The sequence below is a fragment of the Aquila chrysaetos genome, chromosome 2 (genome assembly GCF_900496995.4).
Source record: "Aquila chrysaetos chrysaetos chromosome 2, bAquChr1.4, whole genome shotgun sequence".
Taxonomy (NCBI): domain Eukaryota; kingdom Metazoa; phylum Chordata; class Aves; order Accipitriformes; family Accipitridae; genus Aquila; species Aquila chrysaetos.
The window spans coordinates 46,702,047-46,724,748 of NC_044005.1; the positions used below are offsets into that span (position 1 = coordinate 46,702,047).

At 52.3% G+C, this 22,702-nt stretch overlaps 1 protein-coding gene across 3 annotated transcripts in view; it reads left to right on the forward strand.

Annotated features, from left to right (window-relative positions):
* The first annotated feature begins 662 nt into the window (after positions 1–662).
* The window catches only part of ALX4 (ALX homeobox 4), a 61,414-nt gene continuing 39,374 nt past the window's right edge, over positions 663–22,702 (forward strand). For 2 of the 3 annotated variants that reach the window (XM_030006938.1, XM_030006949.1), the window contains exons 1-2: positions 663–843; positions 21,988–22,398. In XM_030006938.1, the coding sequence (XP_029862798.1) occupies positions 21,990–22,398 (409 nt within the window). In that variant the 5' untranslated portion in view covers positions 663–843; positions 21,988–21,989. Of the gene's footprint in view, positions 844–21,635; positions 22,399–22,702 lie in introns of those variants that run through there. The other variant, XM_030006942.1, reaches the window with a different exon arrangement.

Genomic DNA, 22,702 nt, shown 5'->3' on the forward strand with positions numbered 1-22,702 from the left:
ACCTACAGAAATAACTTGGAAGTGTCACTTGACAATCAATCAATTCCTTATGGTCACAAACCCGTTTCAAAAACAAAAACGTAGCACCAAAGGTATTAATAAAACTAATAGGGGCATTTAAAATCCTGCTGAAAGACAGAACCTCGTCGGGCGGGGAGGAAGGCAGGAGCAGAAGTGCCCTGCCCGGTATCCCCCGCGCCGCCCGCACCGAAACGCGCGGAGATTCGGCGCGTCCGCCGGCGGGGAGTGCCCCGGCACCACGCTCGCCTGGGGAAACAAAAAAAGCAGGAACCCTTATTGAAAAGATTATCTTTCCCATCAATAATCCCCCTCTAAGAGTTCTTTATTAGTAAACCCCATGGCAAAACCTGACATATTTACAGCTTGCAGTAAACTTTATGTATCTGCAACAATATTAATAATAAAGAGCCGGTGACCACAGCAAATCATTCCGGCCTTCAAAATGATCAAGTGAAAGCTTAATTGTACTGAAAAGAGAGAGCCCTGACAAGTTGGAAATCCTTCCCACACACCCTTTCCCAAAAAGAGAACTTTACCGAGATGAAAAAAGTGTGTCGGAGGATTGGAAACATAAGAATACATATTTTAAAAAAAAAAAAAAAAAAAAAAAAAAAAAAGACCAAGTCTGATATCACAGGCTGAGCTGAGACAGAAACCTGATCTTTTACATGGAATGGGCAACATTTGGGTCTGTTTTATGTGAATTGCTCCAAGCTGTTTTGGTTAGAAATGTATAGATTTTAAGGTAAGGCGTACCGTATAGGCAGTGCAGGTCAGTCCCACTTTTGGAAGACGTTCCCCATTACTTTTCAGCTGACAAAGGTAGGGTCCGAACTTTTCTTTCTTTGCTGAGTAACTTATTTGCTTTAACGCTGAGCTGGGTTTGGCAAGAGAGACACTTGCATTTTGCTGCCTGATTGTGCTTTTCAACACTCTCTCATTCCCTCTCTCCCTCCCTCTTAAGAATTATCTCATTTTAGTCATCAACCTGCAGAAATTTTTATTTTCCTTGTTTCTTCTGCTGTTACAGAAAAAAATTTTATTTCTCAATAACTCTACCAACTCGCCTCTGCTGGGGAAAATGGGAAAAACTATGCTGTTTAGAATAGTATTCTGGAGAGGATAAATCTGAAGAGCTCCAACTGGTTTTATTTGCCTTTCATTTTAAACAGAGTAAGAGTCAAGTAGACTTTGTTTCTTATTAGACAGCATTCACATTTATGCATTCTTATTATGATTTCTTTGCTAAAAAAATGGAACAATACCTTCCCGTTTTGCCAGTCAAAAATATTTCATTGTCTTTATTTTACTTGACATAATAGTTTGTGAGTATCTTTATACTGACTGAAAAAGAGAAATATTCATGGTTGGGAAAAGACGACTGGAAATGCCAAACACAGCATAAAAATTCTTACAAGAACTGTAACATCTTCCAGGATGTTTTCTAAAGAGTCTGTTTCTGCTACAAAAAAATTTCAAACTTAGCTCCACTTTTATTGGTTTAACTATTTAAAACTATATTTTGACAGCATCATATTTCTTACACATGCATGTTAAAACAACAAGGGGGAGAAATATTGCAATTTGTTTTTGAACAGCTGATACGTCCCATTTGTTGATTCAAAAATTACCACTGAAAAACATAACAAGAAAGCTGTAAAACTCTCTCGAATATGTTACGTATTTATGCTGTGCTTACTTGTCACATTTTGGCTAATAATTGTGTAGCCTTTTAAAATGAAAACAAAATGTCTTGACCATGATGTTGTAATTACGCACAGCGCGTTCGTTCCCGTTCCAGAATGACTCCCTGCTTTATTCTGCTCTGATAATCACACAGCGATGGCTTTGCTACGCGGTGATTTATCTTTTGTCTTCAGAGTATTTCTCCTCTAACAAGAGTGAGCCTTTGTACAGTAACATCTGTACAAAGAGCTGCAAATACGCGTCGCTCCGTCCCCACGTACGTATATGCATAGACAGATCGATGGGCAGCAGGTATAGCTCAGTTTTACAGCGAGAAGAAGAAAATCCTTCAGGAACCCACTCCATTAATTCCCTGCCTTCGAGCTGTACTGTTTTACCGTCAGGGCTTGTGCGTTCGGCACGCAAACTTCCTCTGAGTTTGTCCCTTCAGATTTTTATCTGGTTTAAACGTGCGGGTTTTTTTTTTTCCTCCGAGCATGGGGTCAGATCTTACTTGTTTGTTTGTTTTGTGTCATCATTTGTCACAAGCCGTATTTTCACTAAACCCATTTTGCTGCTCTACGATATAGTTTTAAATGTGTGGATGGGGGGGGGGGGGGGTGGCTGCCGGGTGACTTGATTTTGCCCTTGACTGTCTTCATAAAAATAGACAGAGATTTCATAAAAAGGAGGAGGGAATCATTTTGTTTGAAACAAAAGTAATGCAAGCAGCAGAGATCTGCTGTCTACTGCCCCCAAGAAATTACTAGAAGAGACTTGAGAAAAAGCGTCAGCTATTTTTGCCTTGTGATTCTCTTTAACTTATTTTTATTGTCTATTATTATGTAGAGATACATCTGTCCATAAATAGATTGCATTACTTGCTTTCCTAATATAGCTCTGCTAATTAAATCAACCTCAAAAAAGAAATATTTTCTTGTCACGTCTTCAGCTTAATTGCCTCAAACTTGGAATTAAAAATTGTTTTAATTTCAGCACACTGGGAAAACTCATATTTTAAAAAATGAAGTAACATTCTCTAAACTTATCATGATTTTCCTTTAGCCCATTAAGCTTTCTAATAATCTTGAATTGCCTATTTGGCAATTTTTAAAGACGACACCACTATAAACACAGCTCTTTCTGTACACACATGCACATGCACACACACATATATATATATATATTCTAAAGGCAGGTTATAAACTGCACCAAGCTGGCAGCTGTCGGGAAGGTTATTTGTGGAGCGAGCGCTTTAGCCTAGGGACGTAGTGGGCTCTTAATAATAAGCGAGGGGAAAAAAATTAATGTTTTCTTTAAATTAAGACTCAAACAGAATTGTTTTAATGAATATCTAGAGCGAGCAGAGGAACTCACAGGCTTCGGTTTGCTCCTACTCTAACAAAATTTCCTTTGTGGTTTTCACTGTAAGATCAAAAGGAGCCAATTAACTTTTCTATGAGGTAAACAAACGGGCAACTAGAAATATCCCCGCGAATGATCCGGCCGGCGGGGTCCGGCCTTTGGTTGTTTTCCCTTTATTTTTTTTTGGGGGGGTGCCGTTTCCCCCATCGCCAGGGCAGGGAGGCGGGGGGGTGCCCCCCCATGGTGGGGTGCGCGGGGACCCGAGCAGAGGCTGCCCAGCTGGGCGGGCTGGGGAGGGCAGCCCAGCCTTCTCCCACCCGCAGCATCCCAGCCGGGCGCGATGGGCACCCCGTTATCCCTCGGGATGGCGGATGGATAATATAAACGGAGACTGGGAATGGGAGTATTTCTTCACTCTCCCAAGCTGTGGTCTCTCCCCCACCCGCCGGGTTCGCCAGGGCCCACCAAAGCCCGTGAAGCCCCGCGAAGGCGTAGGAGCCCAGGTGGGCTGAGGGACCAGGGCACGGTTTGGCCGCGCTCTGTGTCCCGGTAAGAGACGAGAGGGCACACGCCGCGCCGGGGAAATCTGGGGTAGGTGAGAAGCAGCAAGCTCACGGGCAGCCCCACAACCACAGGAGCAAGGGCAAGGGAAGGAGAAACAGAAAGCACGAGAAAAACTTTTGGCCAAACCCACTTTGGTTTGCTTGGCACGTTGTTAAAAAAAAAAAAAAAAAAAAAAAAAAAAAGAAAAGAAAACCAACACAAAAATATGCAGATCCTCGCCCCTGCCTTGCAGGTAATCAGGAAACCTGCCCTTTTAAATTTTGTTCTTGCAGGGTATTTACTTTGCTCCCTAACGCTGCCTCGCTCGCTCGGTTAGCCGTGGAACAGCTGCCCTGCTCTCCCGGGCGGGAGAACGGAGCCCTCGGGATTGCGTCTCTCCGTAGGGAGCACCACACTGATCCCCCAAACCGTCCTCAGTTCTGGGGAGCAGCCACTGCTCCCCACCAGTCCCCAGGCAGGAGAACCCGGCCGGCTCCCTGCACCTCAGCAAAGTCACTCTGGTTTTAGGGAACGCCAGCTGTACTAATAAATAGAAATAACGGAATAAAACCACCTCCCCCGGGAACAAGCGAAGGCTTTCTGGAGCTAAGCAGTTATGTTTAACTGAAGGGGCCTTTTTATCTTTGAAAGAGCCACTGAAACAGTGTCCCACAGGTAGGACAGAAGGCTGCTGATTTTTGACAGGACCGCAGAAAAGCAGATACTCCAGGAAGGCAGCGAGCCGTGCTGATGGCAACGCTTCGCTCCTGAGGTAGCTGTGTCAGAGTTAGCTGAGATACCTCTGATGCCCATCACCTGATGATGTGGGGCCCAGCGGTGCTGGTTCGGAAACGATGAGGCTGTGCCTCCAGTCCTCCCAGCCCCAACAATATTCCTGCGTGGGAGAGCAGCTCCCACATCAAGCATCAAAATAGCGGGGCGCGGAAGCCCCTAAAAGTTTCGGCCGGGCGTAATGTGTTGCCTTCGGCCACGGGGTGAGAGAGCCTGCTTTTGCACGTTGTTAAAAAAAAAAAAAAAAAAAAGAAAAGAAAACCAACACAAAAATATGCAGGTCTCAGGCATCCCTGCGACGTGATGTTCATCGGCACTAACTGCCTTGCAGCGTCAGAGCGAGAGGTAGAAGCGAACTCGGCGGTAGCGACGCCGAACTCCTTAGCTCTCAGGTCAGATGCTGCAGCCGCCAGCACCGTGGAAATACTGCAGATAGACAGGCTGAAAGATGCCAGGACGCAGATGTGAGTCACATACTTTATCACTGTATAAATATCTCAAAATACTTCCAAACCTCTGAATAACACAGAAATGCAGCCAGCTCTGGGACGGAGGGCAGCAGACAGCAAACCGGAGCATTGCAGAGTAACGGCAGGAAGGAAGGATTTGGCAGGCTCCCACTCGCACCGAAAGGCATCCGTGCTGTCCGTGCAAAACTATCTCCTCCCTCCCGGTAGCACCGGGAAATTGCAGAGCGATCCCCATCCGTGTGCCCTCCTTCAGCGGTGCCAGCCCCGGGTCCTGTCCCCGAATGCCACCCTCATTTCAGTGCCGCAGCCTGGCTGACTAAATGCAGAAGGGAAGGTGATTTTTCTAAGGGGGGATCTCCTCGTGCTGCCACGGGTTTGCTCCTGCACGCGCATTTCGGGAGCGTAGAGGGGGCTGGGACCAGTAAAGAGTTTCTGCCCCTGGAGAACGTGCAGGGGTGCCAGAGCGAAGCTCTCGGGGTCCACGGGGCAAAGCAACCCACCATCCCTGTGCACCGAGTGCTTTGGGGAGAGGGAGAAGCAGGGTGATGACTGCATCCCAGTGAATAGATTGCTATTTTAACCCCCAAATGGGTTTCATTACTAGCTTTTTTTTTTTTTTTTCCCTAGTCCAAGGGGCAGCTAATGGTTTCTTGGGTTTTTTAGAACAGGCTTTCCTGATCGCGTCACCAGTAAGTGAAATTAAGAGTTTCTCTCCCCCCACTCCCAACCCCCACATCTTCCTGCCAGATCCCTTTGGTAGGGAAGGAGAGTTAGCAATATTCACAGATCCCAGTCATTAGGCCTTTCCTGCGCAATTTCTAAAATGCACTAAGAGAAAGGGGTGGGGGGGGGGGGGGATAAAGAAAAACCCCTTTATTGTGCTGAAGCTCATAAATTCACTGCGGGATGATTTATAGCAGCAGAGCGTAGCACCTAACTCAAGTCAATGCAAGAGGTTAATATGAAAGGTTAAGGAACTCGGTTCTGGCTGATTTATGGTTGGTCTGTCGGCTTTTATCCTGACCACAGCTCTGCAACTGTAGCTTGGGACTCTACAAAGCACAAGAGGGGGTGGTGGTGTTAAAAAAATAATGTGTATTTAGACATTATCCCTGCCTATAAAATAAAGACCCCAAAATGCTTAAATGACCAAGGAGCTTGCGTATCACCACATGCCACTGCAAAAGCAAAGCGCCTCCACTCCTTCATTCCCATGCTCCCAGACCAGAGGGGACTGCTGCGATCATCTTGTTTGCTTCCTGTATTACCCAGGCAATAATAGGTTTTTTCCCCAAAGTTGGGTTATAGCATGTCTTTCTGAACGCTGCCCGAGCTTAAAGCTTCCAATTGCCTGGAAGCCCCTCTGCCCCCGGGACCTGCAGAGGTGACTTGGGTGGCAGTGAAATGATACCTTGCTCCAGGGATGAACTTGTTCGATTCCAGCATCCAGCCATTGCATCTTACGATGCATTTTCACTTGCAGAATGGCAAAGCCCCGTGTACGGAGACACTTGTGTTTGCGAGTGTGCACAACCAGTGATCTCCCAACCTTTTCTCTCCCATAAGGTGATGGGATTCTGCTCTACACAGCCTCCCGCTATGAGATTTATTTGCTTGCCTTGACAAAAACCTTTTCAACTTCCTCCAGCGCTTGCGCAGCCAGACGAGAGCAGAACTGGGTGCAACTTTTGAGTAGCAGCCTTACCAAGCGTTGTACAACCTCTGCTCCCAGAAATACGGAGCGTTACTACTGGTCGTCACACTGGTAGTATTGCCATTAACATCTATGAACAAATTTGCTTTTACTTTAAAATGTTCCATCTTAATTCCACATACTACAAGTTTTTAATCTGGCAGTATTAAGACAGGCATCGTCAAGAAATACGAGTAGGCAGATTTAATGTAAGTTGACTTTACCAAGCAGGCTGTATTCCTGTTTGAAAAAGACAAGCAGTTCCTCCTACGAGACCCGTTCCTGTGAGGCCATGTATTGGCAAAAGACTTTTGTCCAGGCTGTTTACCCTGACTGTTGCACTATTTAATCCATGACTGATATCAGAGTACTCCGCCTATAGTTCCCTGAATCTTCTCTTTCAGTCCCAGACTTCATATTGTTTATTCTTGGAGTCTTGTGGATTTGCCCTAGCTTTACCTCTGTGTAACTGAGAGCCCAGTCTGGGCAACTGGGAGCAGTTCTGTCTAACCGTACGTGCCGGAGAAGGGACATAGCGAGGATACTTTCGCAGTAATATCTCGCAGCAATGATCCAAACCCACAAGAAATTCCTGTGCCTGTAAGTCTGTTACTTTGTTAGAGAAAATTGGGTTTGTCCTTTGATTTTTTTTTTTTATAAGATCATCTGTCTGTCAAAGGTTTGGGGAGCTGGGCTGCATTAAGGCTCCAGCCCAGTACCGGCCATGAGGTTTTCCCGCTCAGGACCGGGAGCCAGCGGCGACCCTCAGGCACTTGGTCTTTCTTTTTCTGCCCTGCGGAGCTGGGGGGGAGCTCAGCGGCCCCGGCCCCGGCACGGTGTCCTCCCAGGGACTGCCAGAGCCCTTGGCCGTCCTCATCTTCGCCCATGCCGGGCAGAAACCCCGCTCCCACGACTGCTATTCCCAAGCTGCTTTTCCAGCCAGAAAGGATGTTCATGTACCAGCTGGGCAGCAGCACAGAGGGGACAGTGTCACTGTCTGTTTGGGAACGCTCCCTGCGCCAAGGATACGCTCCCGGTCAAAAATAGCCTTTGGGTTTACGTGCGTTGGCTAAACAAATCATAAAGCTTTTAACCCCACTTGAAACCCGAATCTCCTGAGGATTTCTAATCAGAGAGGGAGAAAGGTACCCTTATGTGTTCGGAAAAGTCATTATTTGTTTCTTAGCTGTGTAACTAAGCTTTTTGTTTTCACTTCATTTTCTTTTTGGTCAATTATGGTTGAATGAGCTCAAATTTTAATATCTGCGTGTTTATGCTACTAGCCACTGCTCCTGCTGCTTCTGGAGAATAGAGGATATTGGTTTATGGCCCATATGAGGCACAGAGAGAGAGAGAGAAAGAGAGAGGAAAGAAAGTTAACTTTAACTTTAGACTATTCTTTACCCAATTTTTGGAGAACAACCCATGGGCGTATTCCTGTTCTTGGCTCTTAAACGATTTACATAATACTCGAAGGCCTGAAGATGTACAAATATCTTTAAGAGCTGTTGTGCAAAGGTGAAGTACAGAGTAACTTTGCCAAATTATTCTAATCTGGGAAGGTAGGCATCTGCGTAAAGGACTGTGAGTTTTGTACACAACTGGTAAGATGCTTAAATGCTCAATATATAGTATTTCAAGTAAAAGTCGTCTCTCCCTCTCCCCTCGCCTTCCCTATCATCAGTTGACATCAATGGTTAAAGGCCTTGGCAGAAAAACTAAATCACAGATAAAAAAGTAACACAAACAGAAAGCCTAATCCTGCTGCCAAGGAGCTGAACAGCAAAACTGGCGCAGGCCAGATTGGGCCCAGGCACACAGAAATTAGGACAAGTTACTATCTAGATTGTATGAGCCAACATAATGCAGTCTCAGGAGGTTATGGAGAAGATTTCCCTTTGGAAACACGTCCACCCAAATGTTTGAAATGCTGGAGTTTCACACGACTAAGAGAAGGAGACAGTTCCCAAAACTCAACTTCCCTCACAGACCTGGACATACGTTTCCTGGACAGCTCCAAAAAATATATATATTTCTCTTTTTAGCAGGTAGAAAAACAAACTTTAAAGTCCACGTGCCTGTACTAGTTGCACATACGTGCATGTGTACTTTTTTCTGGAAACATGGGCTGGAGAAATGAGTTTTCCGAACACTCGCAAGAACTGTTGCGTGTTCTTGCACCCTTCGGCTCAGATATCTCTTTGCAGGTCACTGGTTTAATACCGTGAGCAGCCACTGCTGTAGGGAGGCCGCACTGCTGTATGTGGCCCTTCGTACAAAGGGATCTCTCAAGAGTTTTAAAAATCAGTACAAAGACCTTGAATTGGCCTCTGGCTCTGTAAGGAGATTAACACAAGAGGTGTATCCTCAGCAGACCTGGATAGCAACTTCGTTGCATTGAGCTTTACTGGAGGTTTGTTTTCTCCAGTGGATTAATTTAATTTCCACATAAATTCAGTTCCCCATGACCGTATTTGCAACTCAAAGGACAGGGACACAATCTTGCAGTCCCAGTCAAAACCACACCATTTTTTTCTTTTGCTGCTACAGTTATTCAGGGATTTCAAAGCAGGACAGTCTAAAAGGATCAACTTAGCAAACTCAGGCTAGCTTCTGTTCACAAACCAAGATTGTGCCTGGCAGCCTGTCATGTGCAGGTCTGAAACAGAGGTCAGGGCCAAGCGTCCAAGAGGACACCACCAAATTGTCCCCGCTGCCTCTCATGGAGGGTTCCCTAGGCAGTTGCCAAAGCCAGGCCAGGCTTGCACCCAGGGTAACAAAAAAATGGTGTCCCTGGGGGGGGGGGAGCTGGACACGAGGCAACGGATAGAGTTTCATTTCGTCCTCGACCGTGGAAGTAACCTGACTTTTGTTTCCGCGGTATCTGTGAGGTCTCTGTTCATCCGCGCAGTTCAGTGATCTCATCTTTGCTGCTTGTCCCGAGGTAAAATAAATTTATGGATTTAGGGCGACTAAAGGTTTTTAAAACAAATCTCTTCTCGTCCCTCAAGAAATCTAAAAAAATCATATTTCTGCTTTCTGTTTTGTTTAAATGGCATCACGCAACTCCATTGCCCTCCCGGAAATATCACCCAAGAGCTGCCTCGAATATGAGCTGGAAGTGCTGATGTAGTTGAAGTAAATCACGCCGGTCATCCAGAGTGAACTGTTATTCCCATTCTCCTTATAAAAAGAATATTAACCTAGTAAAAAAAAAAAATAATAATACAGAATAAAATGCTGAATTTCTTGGAACTGGCTATCAGTCTACCGGGTCAATTTGAGGTTTTTAGTGAATATATTTCCTTCGTGCTGCTTGAGGCCTTGAAGAGGAACTACTATACCTCTTCCAATATTTTGCAGTGCCGTGTGTTGTATAAAAAAAGAAATCAGATGGACGCACCCCTGGACTCTCTCCTCTTGTCCAGGCAGGCTGGGAGTGTTGCTGATTCTGACTGTTGGAACACAACCAACCCAAACCCATGCAGCCCTCCTTCTGAACAGCGTTATCCTTTTTAAGCATCATTAGATTTCTCCTTTTTTAAATTGAGACAAATACCGAGGAGTCAAATGCCTTGTGTGGATCACCATGATGTCATCAGAGCCACGCCAATTTCTACGAGCTAAAAAACCAGCCTGGGTATTCAATGCGCTAAGCCTGCTGCAGCGAATTCTGCTGGGAAGGAAGGTGGGAAAATACAGAACAGGTAAAAAGATGTGTCTTAACCCCTCTAGAAACAGCAGGTTCATATTTCAGACCCACGGGGTCACAGACTGATGCCTTTCTTAAAATGAGTCCAAAAGTCCCAAGTACCATTCACTGAGCAGATGTTCTCCAGTTAATAGCAAAGACATGTTTGATTAATACTGTTTTGCCGGCATATTTAACAGCCTTGCCCTACAGAGTTGTAGGCTGCTCAGCTCAATTTCTGTTCAAGAGAAGAGTGAAAAGAAAGCAAAGGACCAGCTTCTAGGTGTAAAACGAGTGTTATCCTCGCTGAAACCACTCCTCAGCAGTGAAGTCAATGGAGCAAACAGCTTGGAGTAAGGAACAATCTGACGTTTTCTAGCCCTCTTCTGGCTGCAAATAGGGTTTTGACAATCACCGGCAAGGAGCTAAGAGCTGTTTCCACTCCTGTAAGCAGAGAGCTTGCTGGTGGGCAGGTCACCATCGCCGCGAGCCTATCGCTTCCAGTAAAGTAGGCACGAGGTCACACGCACCTTACGCCCACCTCGTGTGACACGTGTGCGACTAGGATTAATTCAAATAGAAATAATCACGTTAGCTCAAAAATGGAGATCAGAAAGCCTTATTGACCTTTACGGGCAGTGACACCTTCAGTGCCTGATCAGTGTGCTCAGGACCAAGTCTTGATGCTTCTTTCACACCACTGAAAAAAACAGAGGCCCGCTGGAAGACGCTGTGGGCATGAGTAATATATTTTGGCCCTCTGGGGTTTTTTGCCTTTGATTGCTTAACATGACAGGATGCAGTGCAGAAGTCCACTCAGACGGCACGGAAATTTCAGAGAGTCGCAGACAGCACAAAGTCCCATTTAGGAGAAGCAGGACCCATTCCTGGTAAGGTGCTGTGAACACTTATTCGCAAATCTGTCATTTACGTCAAAATATAAAAATTAGTGTGAGATGATATGGAAGTTATGACCATAATAGCTAATTTATTAGCTACCACTTGCCCAATGAACCTAATGTCATATGCCAAACATCACAGTGGAGGTTGAATCTACAGAGTAGTTTTGTCCATAGAAACCTCAGTGTTGGATGTGAACTCAAGAGCAAGCTTGGCCTGACCGCAAGAAGGGATTGAAATCACCCCTGTGCCACCGTAGCAGAACTGGCTGGTGACGATTCAGCACCCTTAACCCAGGGCAGTGAATCTTTCTGAGTTCCCTGCTGAAAACTGGGGAGAAGAGAATACCATATATAAGTATTCAGAGACCAGAGAAACCCCATGGAAAAGGCAGCACTGGTTGAGCTGGTTGAGCCTTCAGGGACCAGCGGAGTTTGTCCTATGCGGGTGTGTGGAGGCACTGACGTTTCAGTGAAACATCACGGTAGCAATACGGTCAGTCTCTGAATCTGCTGGGGGTCTAGAGCGATCTGCAGAGGGAAGGAAACCTGGAAAATCCAGATCTAGCCACGACTGCATTAATACACATAAAGGCAGAGACACAGCCATAGCGGCACGTGCCTGGGCTACTGGACAGGGAACGCAAGGCAAAGTGTGTCTTGCGGAAAGGGCACGCTTCTGCAACATCTAAATCTGGTTACTCCTTAAGCCCATTGGCTTCTTCTGGTGCGATGCACAAAGATGGGTTTCACGTGCCCTGGGTGTGCCGTTCTCCAGGCTTAGCCCGTGCAGACCTCACACACACGTGCTCACTGCGAGCCTGGGACACATCTCTCATTAGTTAGCAACCTGATTACGTAGCGCTGCTGCTCTCAGCACATTTTTGTTAACCATGACTGAATCAAGTCGAATTCAAGGGTTGCTACTTCTGGGTAAGCAATCAGAAGTTTAAATCGCATCTGGGTAAATATTCACCGTTGTATGAGGGTTTAAGCTACTCCCACCGGAGTACTCCTCGGAGCGTGCGCGCCGGTTAGGAAATGCCCGTGGCTCGTCTGGGTGTAGAGCCATCTGTCCGCATGGTTTCATCCTTTTTCAGTGGCAAGTGTGGGCTTAGCGTTGGTGCACGTGAAGGCCTGGTGGCTTCACAGAGAAGCAGGTGCTCTGAAAGCTTTAAATAGCTCTGCCACATACTTCGAACATGACTGGCAGCACTCCTAGTATTCCGCCCTGCATTATTTGGCCAAGAAGCCTCAGTCTTTAACTTTCAGCCTTGGCTATTTCAACCTCGAGCCTCCATATGTCTCAATCCTTTGGAGCATCCCACCACTGAGCCTTGCTTAACACAGGTACGGCTCCCCGGGGTGCTGTGCAAACATGCCAAGGGAGGAGGACATAATGAGAACCCATGGCAGGACATCTGTAATTTAAGCCAGGATTTGAACCCAGGCCTTGGCAGATGTCTAGGAGAATTTTGCCCAAGTGTGCTTGTTTTCCTCCTTTCTTTTTCCAAGTGTTTGTTTCCCAGTTTGCACTAAATTTTATTGAAAACATCAGGCTAATAGCAATGGGGAGAGTGGCTGAGTAGGTTTTGCCTCTTTTTCCCTTTTCTTTCTGGAATGCAGCCATCAAAATAAACATTAAATACAAAATGCTGGGGCTTGAGTTATTACTTGTGAGGGTGCTGGGAGGGAAATTTATAGCAACATTACTGTGTTTTGCTAGAAATCTCTTAATGCACCAAAGTGGAGAGGTGTGTGTGTTTTTTATTAAAATGTTACACTCTATAAATCTGAGCAGCAGGGAGGACACAGGTGGCCCTGGGGCTCAGCTGACCCGACTGTCATTTCTAACTTGGGAAAGGTCTGTCTGACTGTCCTCCCGCCCCATCCCAGCATCAGCACAGCCACAGGCCGTCTCCATCCCAGACTGCAATGGCCGGGGAGGCTCTGCATTTGTTTCGTTGCTGTTATTGTTGTTGCTGTTGGGTTTACTCCCTCTTTTTTGTCCTTCCGATCTTTAAGCCACCAAAGATAACAAGTCACACTGAGTCATTGCTCCTGCCTTGATAGTAGTGGGTTTCCTAATGATGTCGTTCAGACGCTTCTCCTTTTCGGACTTTCTGGGTGACTTTGTCTCGTGTCCTGGCTGCAGTTGTGTCCTGATGAGAAGGTTTGATGGGTGGATGACCCCTAAAAGCTGAGGATGGCTGCTGGGCAGAGCTCCCTCTCTGTGGCTGGGCAAGATTGTTGGCCATGCAATTTGGAGACTGGGTGCACGTCGCCAGGGTTTCTGACTCAATAGTGTGAATCACAGCGGCCTGATTTCTGTCTGAGCTGCTGCAGCTTCCGCTGGCTCCAGGGGAAGCTGAAGAAGCTCAGGACGTGGGGAAATCCCAGCTACTTGTGTCCCTGTGTCTGTCAGTAGATAAGGCACTCCCGCCTGAAACCTGGGGGCTGGCTGAGCCGCTCGCCTGGGACGATGCTGAGATGCTCACTGGAAAGAGGGGCAGAGACCAGCAGGACTCCTGGGCTCTTTCCCAGCTCCCAGTAGATAGCAGATTTTGTGGCTTGGTGTGAGTTTGGGCAACCACTTGTTTGAGACTCAGTTTCTCTGCCTTAAAACAAGGGTGCTTCCCTCAGTGTGAGACTTTACAATAAAGAAGCGGCGTCCTCACGGGATGTACATCCAGGCAACACCTCAGCTCGCAAAATTTCTTGGATGCTTTCTATAAGAAAGAGCAGCCCTGGGCCATCCTGTGGAGGGAATCTGCGAACCCTGTGAACCGATTCCCCCTTAATTAAGCACGGCTCTTACACAATCAGCCTTGATCAGATTTTTTGTGGGAGCTCAAAAAAAAAAAAAAACCAACCCAAAATTAAGGAAAAGCAGCGTTCCTGGAAGGCTTAAAAAAATAAACAAGCAAACGAGTAACAGAAAAAAGGTCATAGCTATGGTCCGGGAGACTCGAAGGGCGGCATTGAGCCCCTGCTAGGAATCACATCTGCTCGGAGATCCCGCCGCAGCGGCTGCCAGACCCGGCAGCGCTGGGAAGCGGAGCCCGTCGGGGAGCTCCGGCGGGGCCGGGCAGCCCGAGAACCGGGGCCGTGTGGGTGTCCGCGGAGGGGCCGCCGAGCCCGGCCCCCCCCCCACCGCCGCTAGTAACGGAGCGGCGGGGGGGGGGGGAGTGAGGCTGCGGAGTTGTCCCGAGAGAAAAAGCCGTGGTGAAGAAGCCGAGCGCGTTATTTGCAAATTCCCCTTGTCCTGCTCCTCTCCCTTTTCGGGGCATATCTGGAAGGGATTTTTCCACGGTTTGCCTGAACTCTTCCCCCCCCCCCCCCCAAAAACCCCAAACCAACCCATGTTCCCCTTCCTGTACCCCTCCCCGAATGAACCTGCTGAAGAAATGGCGGGGGGGGGGGGGGGATTCTCTGGCGCCACTGCCCTGGAAACCGGCTCTCCGAGCAGCGGGATGGGGGCAAAGCCGCTGCCGTGGCCCCGGGGCACGCGTGGGAGCGCAGCGCGGAGCTCCCCACCCGGGCCAGGAGCTCAAAGGCACGCTGCAGCCATTGCCCTCCGCGCTTTAACCGTGGCGGGTCAGTAGATTTTGGCCCAAATCACACTGAAAATAAGCTTGTGCATGGTGCACTGACAGCCTAACATGTTGCTGTGATAATCGGGACGCGATTATAATCAGGAAAAAAAAAAAAAATCGCAACGGTTATTATTCTTAGCAACGGATCAGGAGTGGCTTTATTTCACCAGCTCTGTTCTTGTTTGGTTTAGGGATGGTTCGGGGGAACTGCTTGGAGATTACAACGAGAAAGGTGGAATTTTTACAAACGACCCGGGGTGCAAATATCTGTCAGAGCGTAAGGCAAGGAGAGGAACAAACGAAATTCAACGGCCGGGCGGTAACGGGGACGGGGCTGAGCCGGCTTCTCCGCCGCGGCGGCCCGAGGGTTCGGGGGAGCCGAGCCGGGCACCGCGGAGCGCGGAGACGGGCGCGGATCTTCCGCCGCCCCTCCGAGGCCTGGGCTCGCCTTCCCTCGAGCGTCTCCTGTTTGTAAATTAAAAATACCCACGCTTCCCTGGGAGCTTTTTTCCATCCCCTCTCGGCAGCAGGCACCAGCTGCTCTTCACCGAGGGATGCTGGAGGTGCCTTCACCGGGCTGGGGGCACAGGAGTCCCCGGGGGCCCGGGTGGCGGGGTCGGCTCTCAGCACCGGGCGTGAAGGGCCGGGGGGCGAACTCCCCTTCGCTCGGCCTCTCCGCCTGCCCCCCCCCCCTCCCCGCCGCCGCAGGCTGTCCCGGCTCTGCCCTGCTCGTAAAGGTCAGGGGGAGCCGCTCTCGCCGCGCTGACAGGTGCACCAGCTGCCACTGAAATGCCTTCGGCTCGGAGCCCCCTCCTCCCCAACCTCTTTGTTTCGTGTTCAGGGCAAAGAGGACATTCCCAGGCCGGCGCACCCCACGGGGAAATGCCTCTCCCGCCGCGCATGGCCGGCCCGGCCCCCGAAAAAGCCCCGGTGCCGGGGGCTGCCCTTGTCCTGTCCCCGGGACCAGAGCCCGGCGCTGGGCGCTTGGGGCGGTGGGTCCTCCCGGGCCCGTAGCACAGGCCCCGGGACGGCTCGGATGGTACCCAGAGAGCGGTACCGCATCCCTCGGGCTCCCCTGCCCCGGCCTCCCTCAGCATCCCCGGGCTCTGCCCTGCACCCTCCCGGCGGTAGCCGCGGGGCAACCGCGGCCGCTAGCCCGCCGTGCCGCCCGGAGAGCCTGCGAGCCGCTCTGCCTTCCCTGCGCCGGGGCTTCCGATTCAAGCAAAAAAAAAAAAAAACCAGCCCCTGACTTCAGAGCGAGGTCTGGCGAGGTCACACGTATCGAGGAAATTAATAGCAAGTGGATTTTTCCCCGCAGGAAGGAATTGAGAGATAGCCACTAAAAATTTCAGTCCTGGGACGGCGTATTAAATAAAGACACCCACACACCCAGCCCCGCTAGATCACGTTCAGGGGGACCTGGAAGCGGCAGGGCTTTAACCCAGCTCGGCGCGACCGCCTAAGCCCAGCCTGGGGTCCGAGGGAGGCCGCCGGCCTGAGCCCCCCCGCCTTGTCCCAGACCGCCCGATGCAGCCCCGGGCCGGGACACCCGTGCCGGCTGGATGCGCTCCGCCGCCCCCGGCGCTGCCCACCCGCGGCCGGTGGGACCCGAGGCGGGGCGCGGAGCGGAGCTGGGGGGGGGGGCCGCCCCTGCTCCTCCTTCCCATTGGCTCTCACGTAGTGGCGTCACGGGCCCCCCCACCCCCCAAACGTGGTGCCAAAAGCAGTGATTTTCCATGGTTTTCTTTGGGGGGGGACCCCGGGTACCAGCGCAGGGCGCGGGGGCCTCGGGGCGGGGGGGGGCTGCATGCAGAAGCGGGTGAATAAATGCCTCCTGCAGCTTGAAGCGAGCGCGGCACTTCCTGGAAAAGAAAACAAAATTAATTTTTTTTTCCTCATTAAAAAAAAAAATAAAAATAAAGAAAAAGCTTGGCTAGAAAGCCTGAAGGGAGCCCCTGCGGCCCGGAGCGGTCCGCCGAGCCCCACCGGCGTCGGGAGGCGGGGGGTCCCCAGGCCGTGGCAGCTCTGCCCCCCCCCCCCGGTGCCCCGCAGGGAGCGGGCCGAGGGGCCCCCGCTTCGCCCCCTCCTCCCCGAGCGGGCACCGGGGGTCTGAGCACACGCCGTGCCGAGGGGACCCGGGGAGCGGAGGGCAGCCCTGCGTCCGAGGGACCAAGCAGGTGCCCGCTTTTGGTCCAGAAAACCCAGAGCTGTACGGACACGCAGGGCGGTGCACACACCTATGGATCCATATGGAACAAACCCCGGGGAGGGCCGGGCTGGGCTGCGGAGCGGGGCCGGGGGGAGCCGCGGGCAGCGGGGCTGCGGGGCGAGAGCCTAGGGGAAGCGGAGCCCGGGAGCAGAGTTTGATGTCTTGCTTGAAGTGGGGGACGAGACACCTCGGAGGACGTGGGGAGAAGAGTTTTGCCCGCACAAGCCCGGCCAGCCTGGCCCGACTCAGAGCCTCCTCCTTCGCTCTCCCCGGGAAGCAGAGGAGCGGGTCAGCTCCAGTTCCCTGCAAGCCCCTTCGTGACACGAGGAACGTGTTTTAATAACAATCGACAATACGTATATAGTGCATAGGTATTTATCCCCGAGGGAAGACGCCGAGGGCAGGAGGGCAAAGCCCCCGTCCGCCCCGGCGCAGCTCAGGCCCCAGCCCGGTGCCCGGGCGAGGCGGCAGGTACCGGCGGGACTCCCGAAATAAAGATGCAACCTTCGTCCCGCTGGAAAAACAAAACAAAACAAAACAAAACAAAACAAAACAAAACAAAACAAAACAAATCCCCACCCCACCAAAACCCAAACCCAAAACGTTCGGGGAGATTAGCACGAACACTTTTTTTCCCCTCTGCTCCCCCCTAGCAGCGGTGTTTATAAATAGGTCGCCTTCAGATCTCGGTCCGGTACAAAAGCAGCCCGCAGCTCTGAAGTGACCGCACAAAGCAAGCCAAGGGGGAAACAACCTGGAGGCAGTTTCCAGGAGCAGGGCTCTGCCAAAGAGCCGGGAGGGAACGGTGTGAAAGATCCCCCTCTCTCTCCACCCTCCTCCCCACTGAAATGACCCCACTCCCTCAACCGAGGTTATTTACTCTCCCACCGCCCGCAGGGAGGACCTGGGGTGCTGGACCCGACACCCCAAAGAAGTCCCGCCGTGCCTCCCTCCAGCCACCCCGCAGCCGCGCCGGTCCCGGGCCGGCCCCGAGCGGCCGGAGCCCCGGGAGGACGGTGGAGGCTTTGGGGGCGAGGCGGGGGACGGGAGGACGACACGGAGGTGGCTGGGAAAGGGGAGAAGCGCATTCCTGCCTCCTCCCCCCTCGGCCCCCTGCGAGAGCCCGGCTCATCCCCGCCGCCCGCTCCCGGTTGCCCGCTCCCCGCAGCCCCTCGCTGCCGCGCCCGGTGTGCGGGGACCAGCGGGCACCTCTGCCTTTTCCCGGGAAGTGACACAAGCCCGAGTCTTTAAATCGCACGGGAATAAAGACTACTTTTTTTTTTTTTTTTTTTTTTTTTTGCAGAAATCGAGATCTTGCAGCATCCGCCCGCTCTCTCCTGCGCCTCGCACCGGGTCCTCACCCGGGAGCGATGCCCGCTCCTTGTCCCAGTGGAAAGGACACGGCTCCTCGAAAACAAGCCAGGCAGGGCTGCCCTGGGCTGCTCCCTTCTCCCTGGGGTGTCCCCGGGAGGGGACACCTGGATCGCCCGGAGCTGGAGAGCCGGGCGATTCCCCCCGATTCAGTGACTCGCCCGGTGGGAGCCGCCGCCCCTAAACGCGGGACCCCTTAGCTCTCACCTGGGCTCCCGCAGCCCTGGGTGGGAAGGGACCCTCGGGAGTGACCCCTTCCAAACCCAGCCTGAAAACGGTCTCGATATAAAGCACATATACATACGGAATTGGCAACCGGTTGCTGCGGAGCGCAGACTTTTCGGCCGCTCTTTCGCCCTTCCCTTTTTGGACGCATTTGGTGCAGAGACAGGGCAGGTTTGGGGTCACTCGGAGGAAAAAAATGGTGAGATCGGGTTTCAAGTGCTGCGTGTCCCTTTCTGCCCCTACTCTTGCCTATCCACGCTTCCCGCAGGCGGGGATGCTCCCCTCGTCCCGCAGCCGGCAGCCCTCCCGGTGGAGGTGCGGGGTAGGGGAGGGGGACCGGGAGAGCAGAGCCCCACGGCCGGACCCGTCGGACGGACACGGCCGCCCCGGCCACACCGCAGCCCCATCGCCTCGTTTAACGGGGAGGGAGGCTGCAGGCTCTCCCTTTGCTTTTTGTGTTCGCAAGGCTTCGCTCCCAGCTAACGGGGGCTGGGGGAATCCCCCGTCAAACTCGCTGAGAGGACTTCACGCAAAACCCGAGCCAGCCAAACGAAAACCGTCAAGAAAAGAGATTTCCCGGTTATTCCCCCCCCCCCAACCCCGCCAGATCGCCAGGTATTTGCGAGCACCCTTTCCCCCGGTAACGATTCCCGAATTAACCTCCCGCTTCCAGGGACACAAATTGGCCATTAGAGAGAGGGTTTTATTGCGGTCCTTTCTGCGGGCTGCGGATTAGCCCTGATTGGGAACTAATGGACTTTTCGTTACAGTTTAATGCAAGGAGGGGCTGGCGGAGCGCTCCGACCGAGGCAGACCCAGGGCAGCCCTCCTTCGGCTCGGCCAAGCTGGAGTGCCTCTGCGAGCCCCTGCACCGCAGCGCTTCTAAAAAAAAAAAAAAATTATATATATATATTTTAAAAAATCATCTGCCCGATCCCGGCATCCCTCCCTTTAGTTTTTATTCTTGCGGTTCTTTAACTTTGCCGAACAGAAACCCCGAGGCCGCGTATAACGCCGCAGCATCGAGGACTGCCCTCTCACATCATTTCTTTCAGGCTGCTTCTTCGTTCGTCAAAATTAATCGCTGGGGAAGTAACGGGCTGAAAAACCCGTATTTAACGCCCTCACACCCCCAAATACTCTCCTCCTTGAGCGCGGCTGGGATTCCGCTGCGGCGGAGCCGGGGATGAGGGAGCCCGGGCGCTGCCGGTACCCGAGGCTTGGCGAGCGGATCCGCCGCAGGGCAGTACTGCCCTGCGGCGGATCCGCTCGCCAAGCCGCGGGTACCGGCAGCGCCTCGGCTCCCTTGACCTCCCCGAAGTGGTTTTTAGAACGACTCTCATGCACTGAGTTGGTTTGCTTTTTATTAAGTCGTGGACAAGGGAGAGAGAGGGGGCTGTGGTGGGGTGGGGGGAGTTTGGGAGGGGAGAGAGAAACGACGAGGAAAGAATTAAAGCAAGGTAATAAAGAGAATAAGGAAGGCAAATCCGCTGAAAGCTTTCTTGGACCAGAAAGCTGAGCGAGCCCAGCGCTGCTCTGAGGGAGACTCGCAAAATGGTTTGAAAGCTAGTAAATGAATCCGTCTCTGGCTGTTTTTAACGACGACCTCGCTAGAAATCCCTTCTGCATCTGGGGGGCGAGGGGCGGGGGTGGCTGTTCTTGTCAGATCCGAGCTAATGAAAACGGCGGTGCTGGTCTTGCTCCTGGAGCAAAGCCCTGGGGGGGGGGGGGGGGGGGGGGGGGCGGCGGCAGCCACGGCCCCCCACCCCCGGAGCCGTCGCCCCGGGGGCTGCACACCCGCCCTGCCGCCCCGCTCCCCCCCGAGCCGCATCCCGCTTCCCCCCCCCGTGCACAGATGAAAGCCACGAGTCTCCCCCCTCTCTGCATGGGGGGGGGGGGGGGAAGCCGGGGGCAGAAGGGAGGACACATGGGCCGGACCCCGGGGGGAGCCCGCTGGGAGCCCAGAGCCGCCGCCTGTGCCCCCGCTCCCCGCCCGCAGCCGGCTCCGCCGCGGCCCGCACTCCCGAAGGGGTTAAGGGCCTTCCTTTCTTCCCTTTCCTTTCTTTTTTCTCCTTTTTTTTTCCCTTTTCTTTCCTTCTTTCTTTTTTCTTTTCTTTTTTTTTTTTTTTTAACTGAAGAACTGTGGATGTAGTTTGCGTAATATCTTTATTACTGAAAACTTCAAGGTAAGCGAGCAATAGAAACCAGATGTGGGAATGGGAGGAAGGCAGGGTAAGAGTAAGTGTAAGGGGTAGCAGGAGTTAACCGGGGGAGGAGGGGAATCAGGTTGAATGGCGGGGGGGGGGGACGACGACGGAAGGTGAGTATTGATTTATTTTTGAGCCCTTTTTGGGTTGCAATTGACCCCTCAAACCAAAAAGGTCTCCTGCCAGCCTCTGTCCCTTTCCAAGTTCACCTCCGGCAGTCCCAGAAGCCGGGGCCAATTTTGTGTGCTTGGCGACCCTGTTAAAACCCCTCCCTGCTGCCCTCCAGCTCTTGATCCAGTTGTTTTACACCTGGAGAGAGCAGGGGTTTTAGAGGTAAATAAAAAACGAGAGCTTGCCTGGCGATGCGGTGCTGGGCGACCGCGGTACCGCCGTGCCAGGGGAGGCGAACGGCTCACGGCAGCGCTGGGAGAGCTGCCGGCCCTGAAGGGGTTAATTTGGGGTTTGGGGAGGGGGGAGCTTAAAGGCATATAGCTGCGGGGAAAATCCGTATTGCCTTGAATCCGGAGGAGGGGGCCGCGGAGGCGGGGGTCCCCGCAGCCGGGGGCAGTGAGCGGCGGGGAGGGCCGGAGCGAACCGAGCGTGTCACGACCATGAAATCGTCCCCGGTGCTTCCGCCTTGCGCGGATCCCACGTCCATCCCTTCGCGGCATTCGTGTCATCCGTTTGCTTTTCTGGTTTTTTAATCGTAAAAAAAAATATACCTTTCGGGGTTGTGTTTTTTAAGGCAAAAGATGTGACCTCCACCCCCCTCTGCTTCCACACACCCCCGTACACATACACACACCCCCCTTCCTGGGCCCCCTCCCCTCCACTGTCATCATCTACATATTAATTGGGGGAGAGGTCTCTCTCCCTCTCTTTTTTTCTTTTTTTTTTTCTCCTTTCCCCTATGTGTGGGGGGGGAAAGTGCGGAGAAGAGCTTCTTTAGAGTGTAGATAGTTTGGAGGGAGAGACGGAGGGCAAGTGTGTGTGTGCGAGAGAGAGAGAGAGAGGGAGGGAAAGAAAAAGACCCCTTTTACTGTGCGAGATCTTAAGGGGGTTTGGAGATCTGGTTAGCTTTCAAGAACATCTGAATCCTCTTAGAGCTCCCTGGCCCAGCTGTGTGTGTGTGTGTGTGTGTATGCGAAAGGGAGAGAGAAAGAGAGGTTCCTGGTGCCCCTCCAAGCGCATTAAGGACACTCGGGCCTTTTAATTTTAGGAATGAATGCTGATACTTGTGTTTCTTATTGTGATCCGGCTGCCATGGATTCCTACTACAACGCAGCCTCCCAGGGCACAGAAGGCTCCTCGCCTTTTAGGGCATTTCAAGCAAGTGACAAGTTCAGCCCTACTTTCCTGGCCAGCAAAGGACAAGGCTTTGGTGACAGCAGCACTAAGTGCCGGAGCCGCTACAGCCAGCAGGAATGCCAGTCCCTGGATGGCAGCGTGCAGGCTCCCGGCTCTGCCGGGGCTCCGGCCTCCTTTAACAAATACCCTCCGCAGCAGCAGCAGCAGCAACAACCACCGCACCTCTACATGCAGCGAGGCCCCTGCAAAACCCCCCCGGAGAGCAACCTCAAGCTGCAAGAGAGCAGCGGTCACAACGGAGCTCTGCAGGTCTCTTGTTACGGTGAGTCCTTGGCGTTTCGGCGGCGGGGGGGGGGGGGGGGGGGGGGGAAGCACCGGGGGGAGAAACCGGAGAGAGACGCCCGGGGCTGGAAAGGGCCTCCCGGGGGCGGGAGGGGGGGTGGGAAGGTTGTGTGTGTGGGGGGGGGCGGCTGCTTGGCCGGACAAGTCCTCCCGGGGTCAAGGAGACCTTGCCCGAGGAGCGCAGCCCCATCCCGGAGCGGTGGCGGGGCTGGGGGGGGCCACTGTGCCCTTTCTCCCCCCCCCCCCCCCAATACCTTTATTCCCAGCCGGGGCTGGAGCCCGCG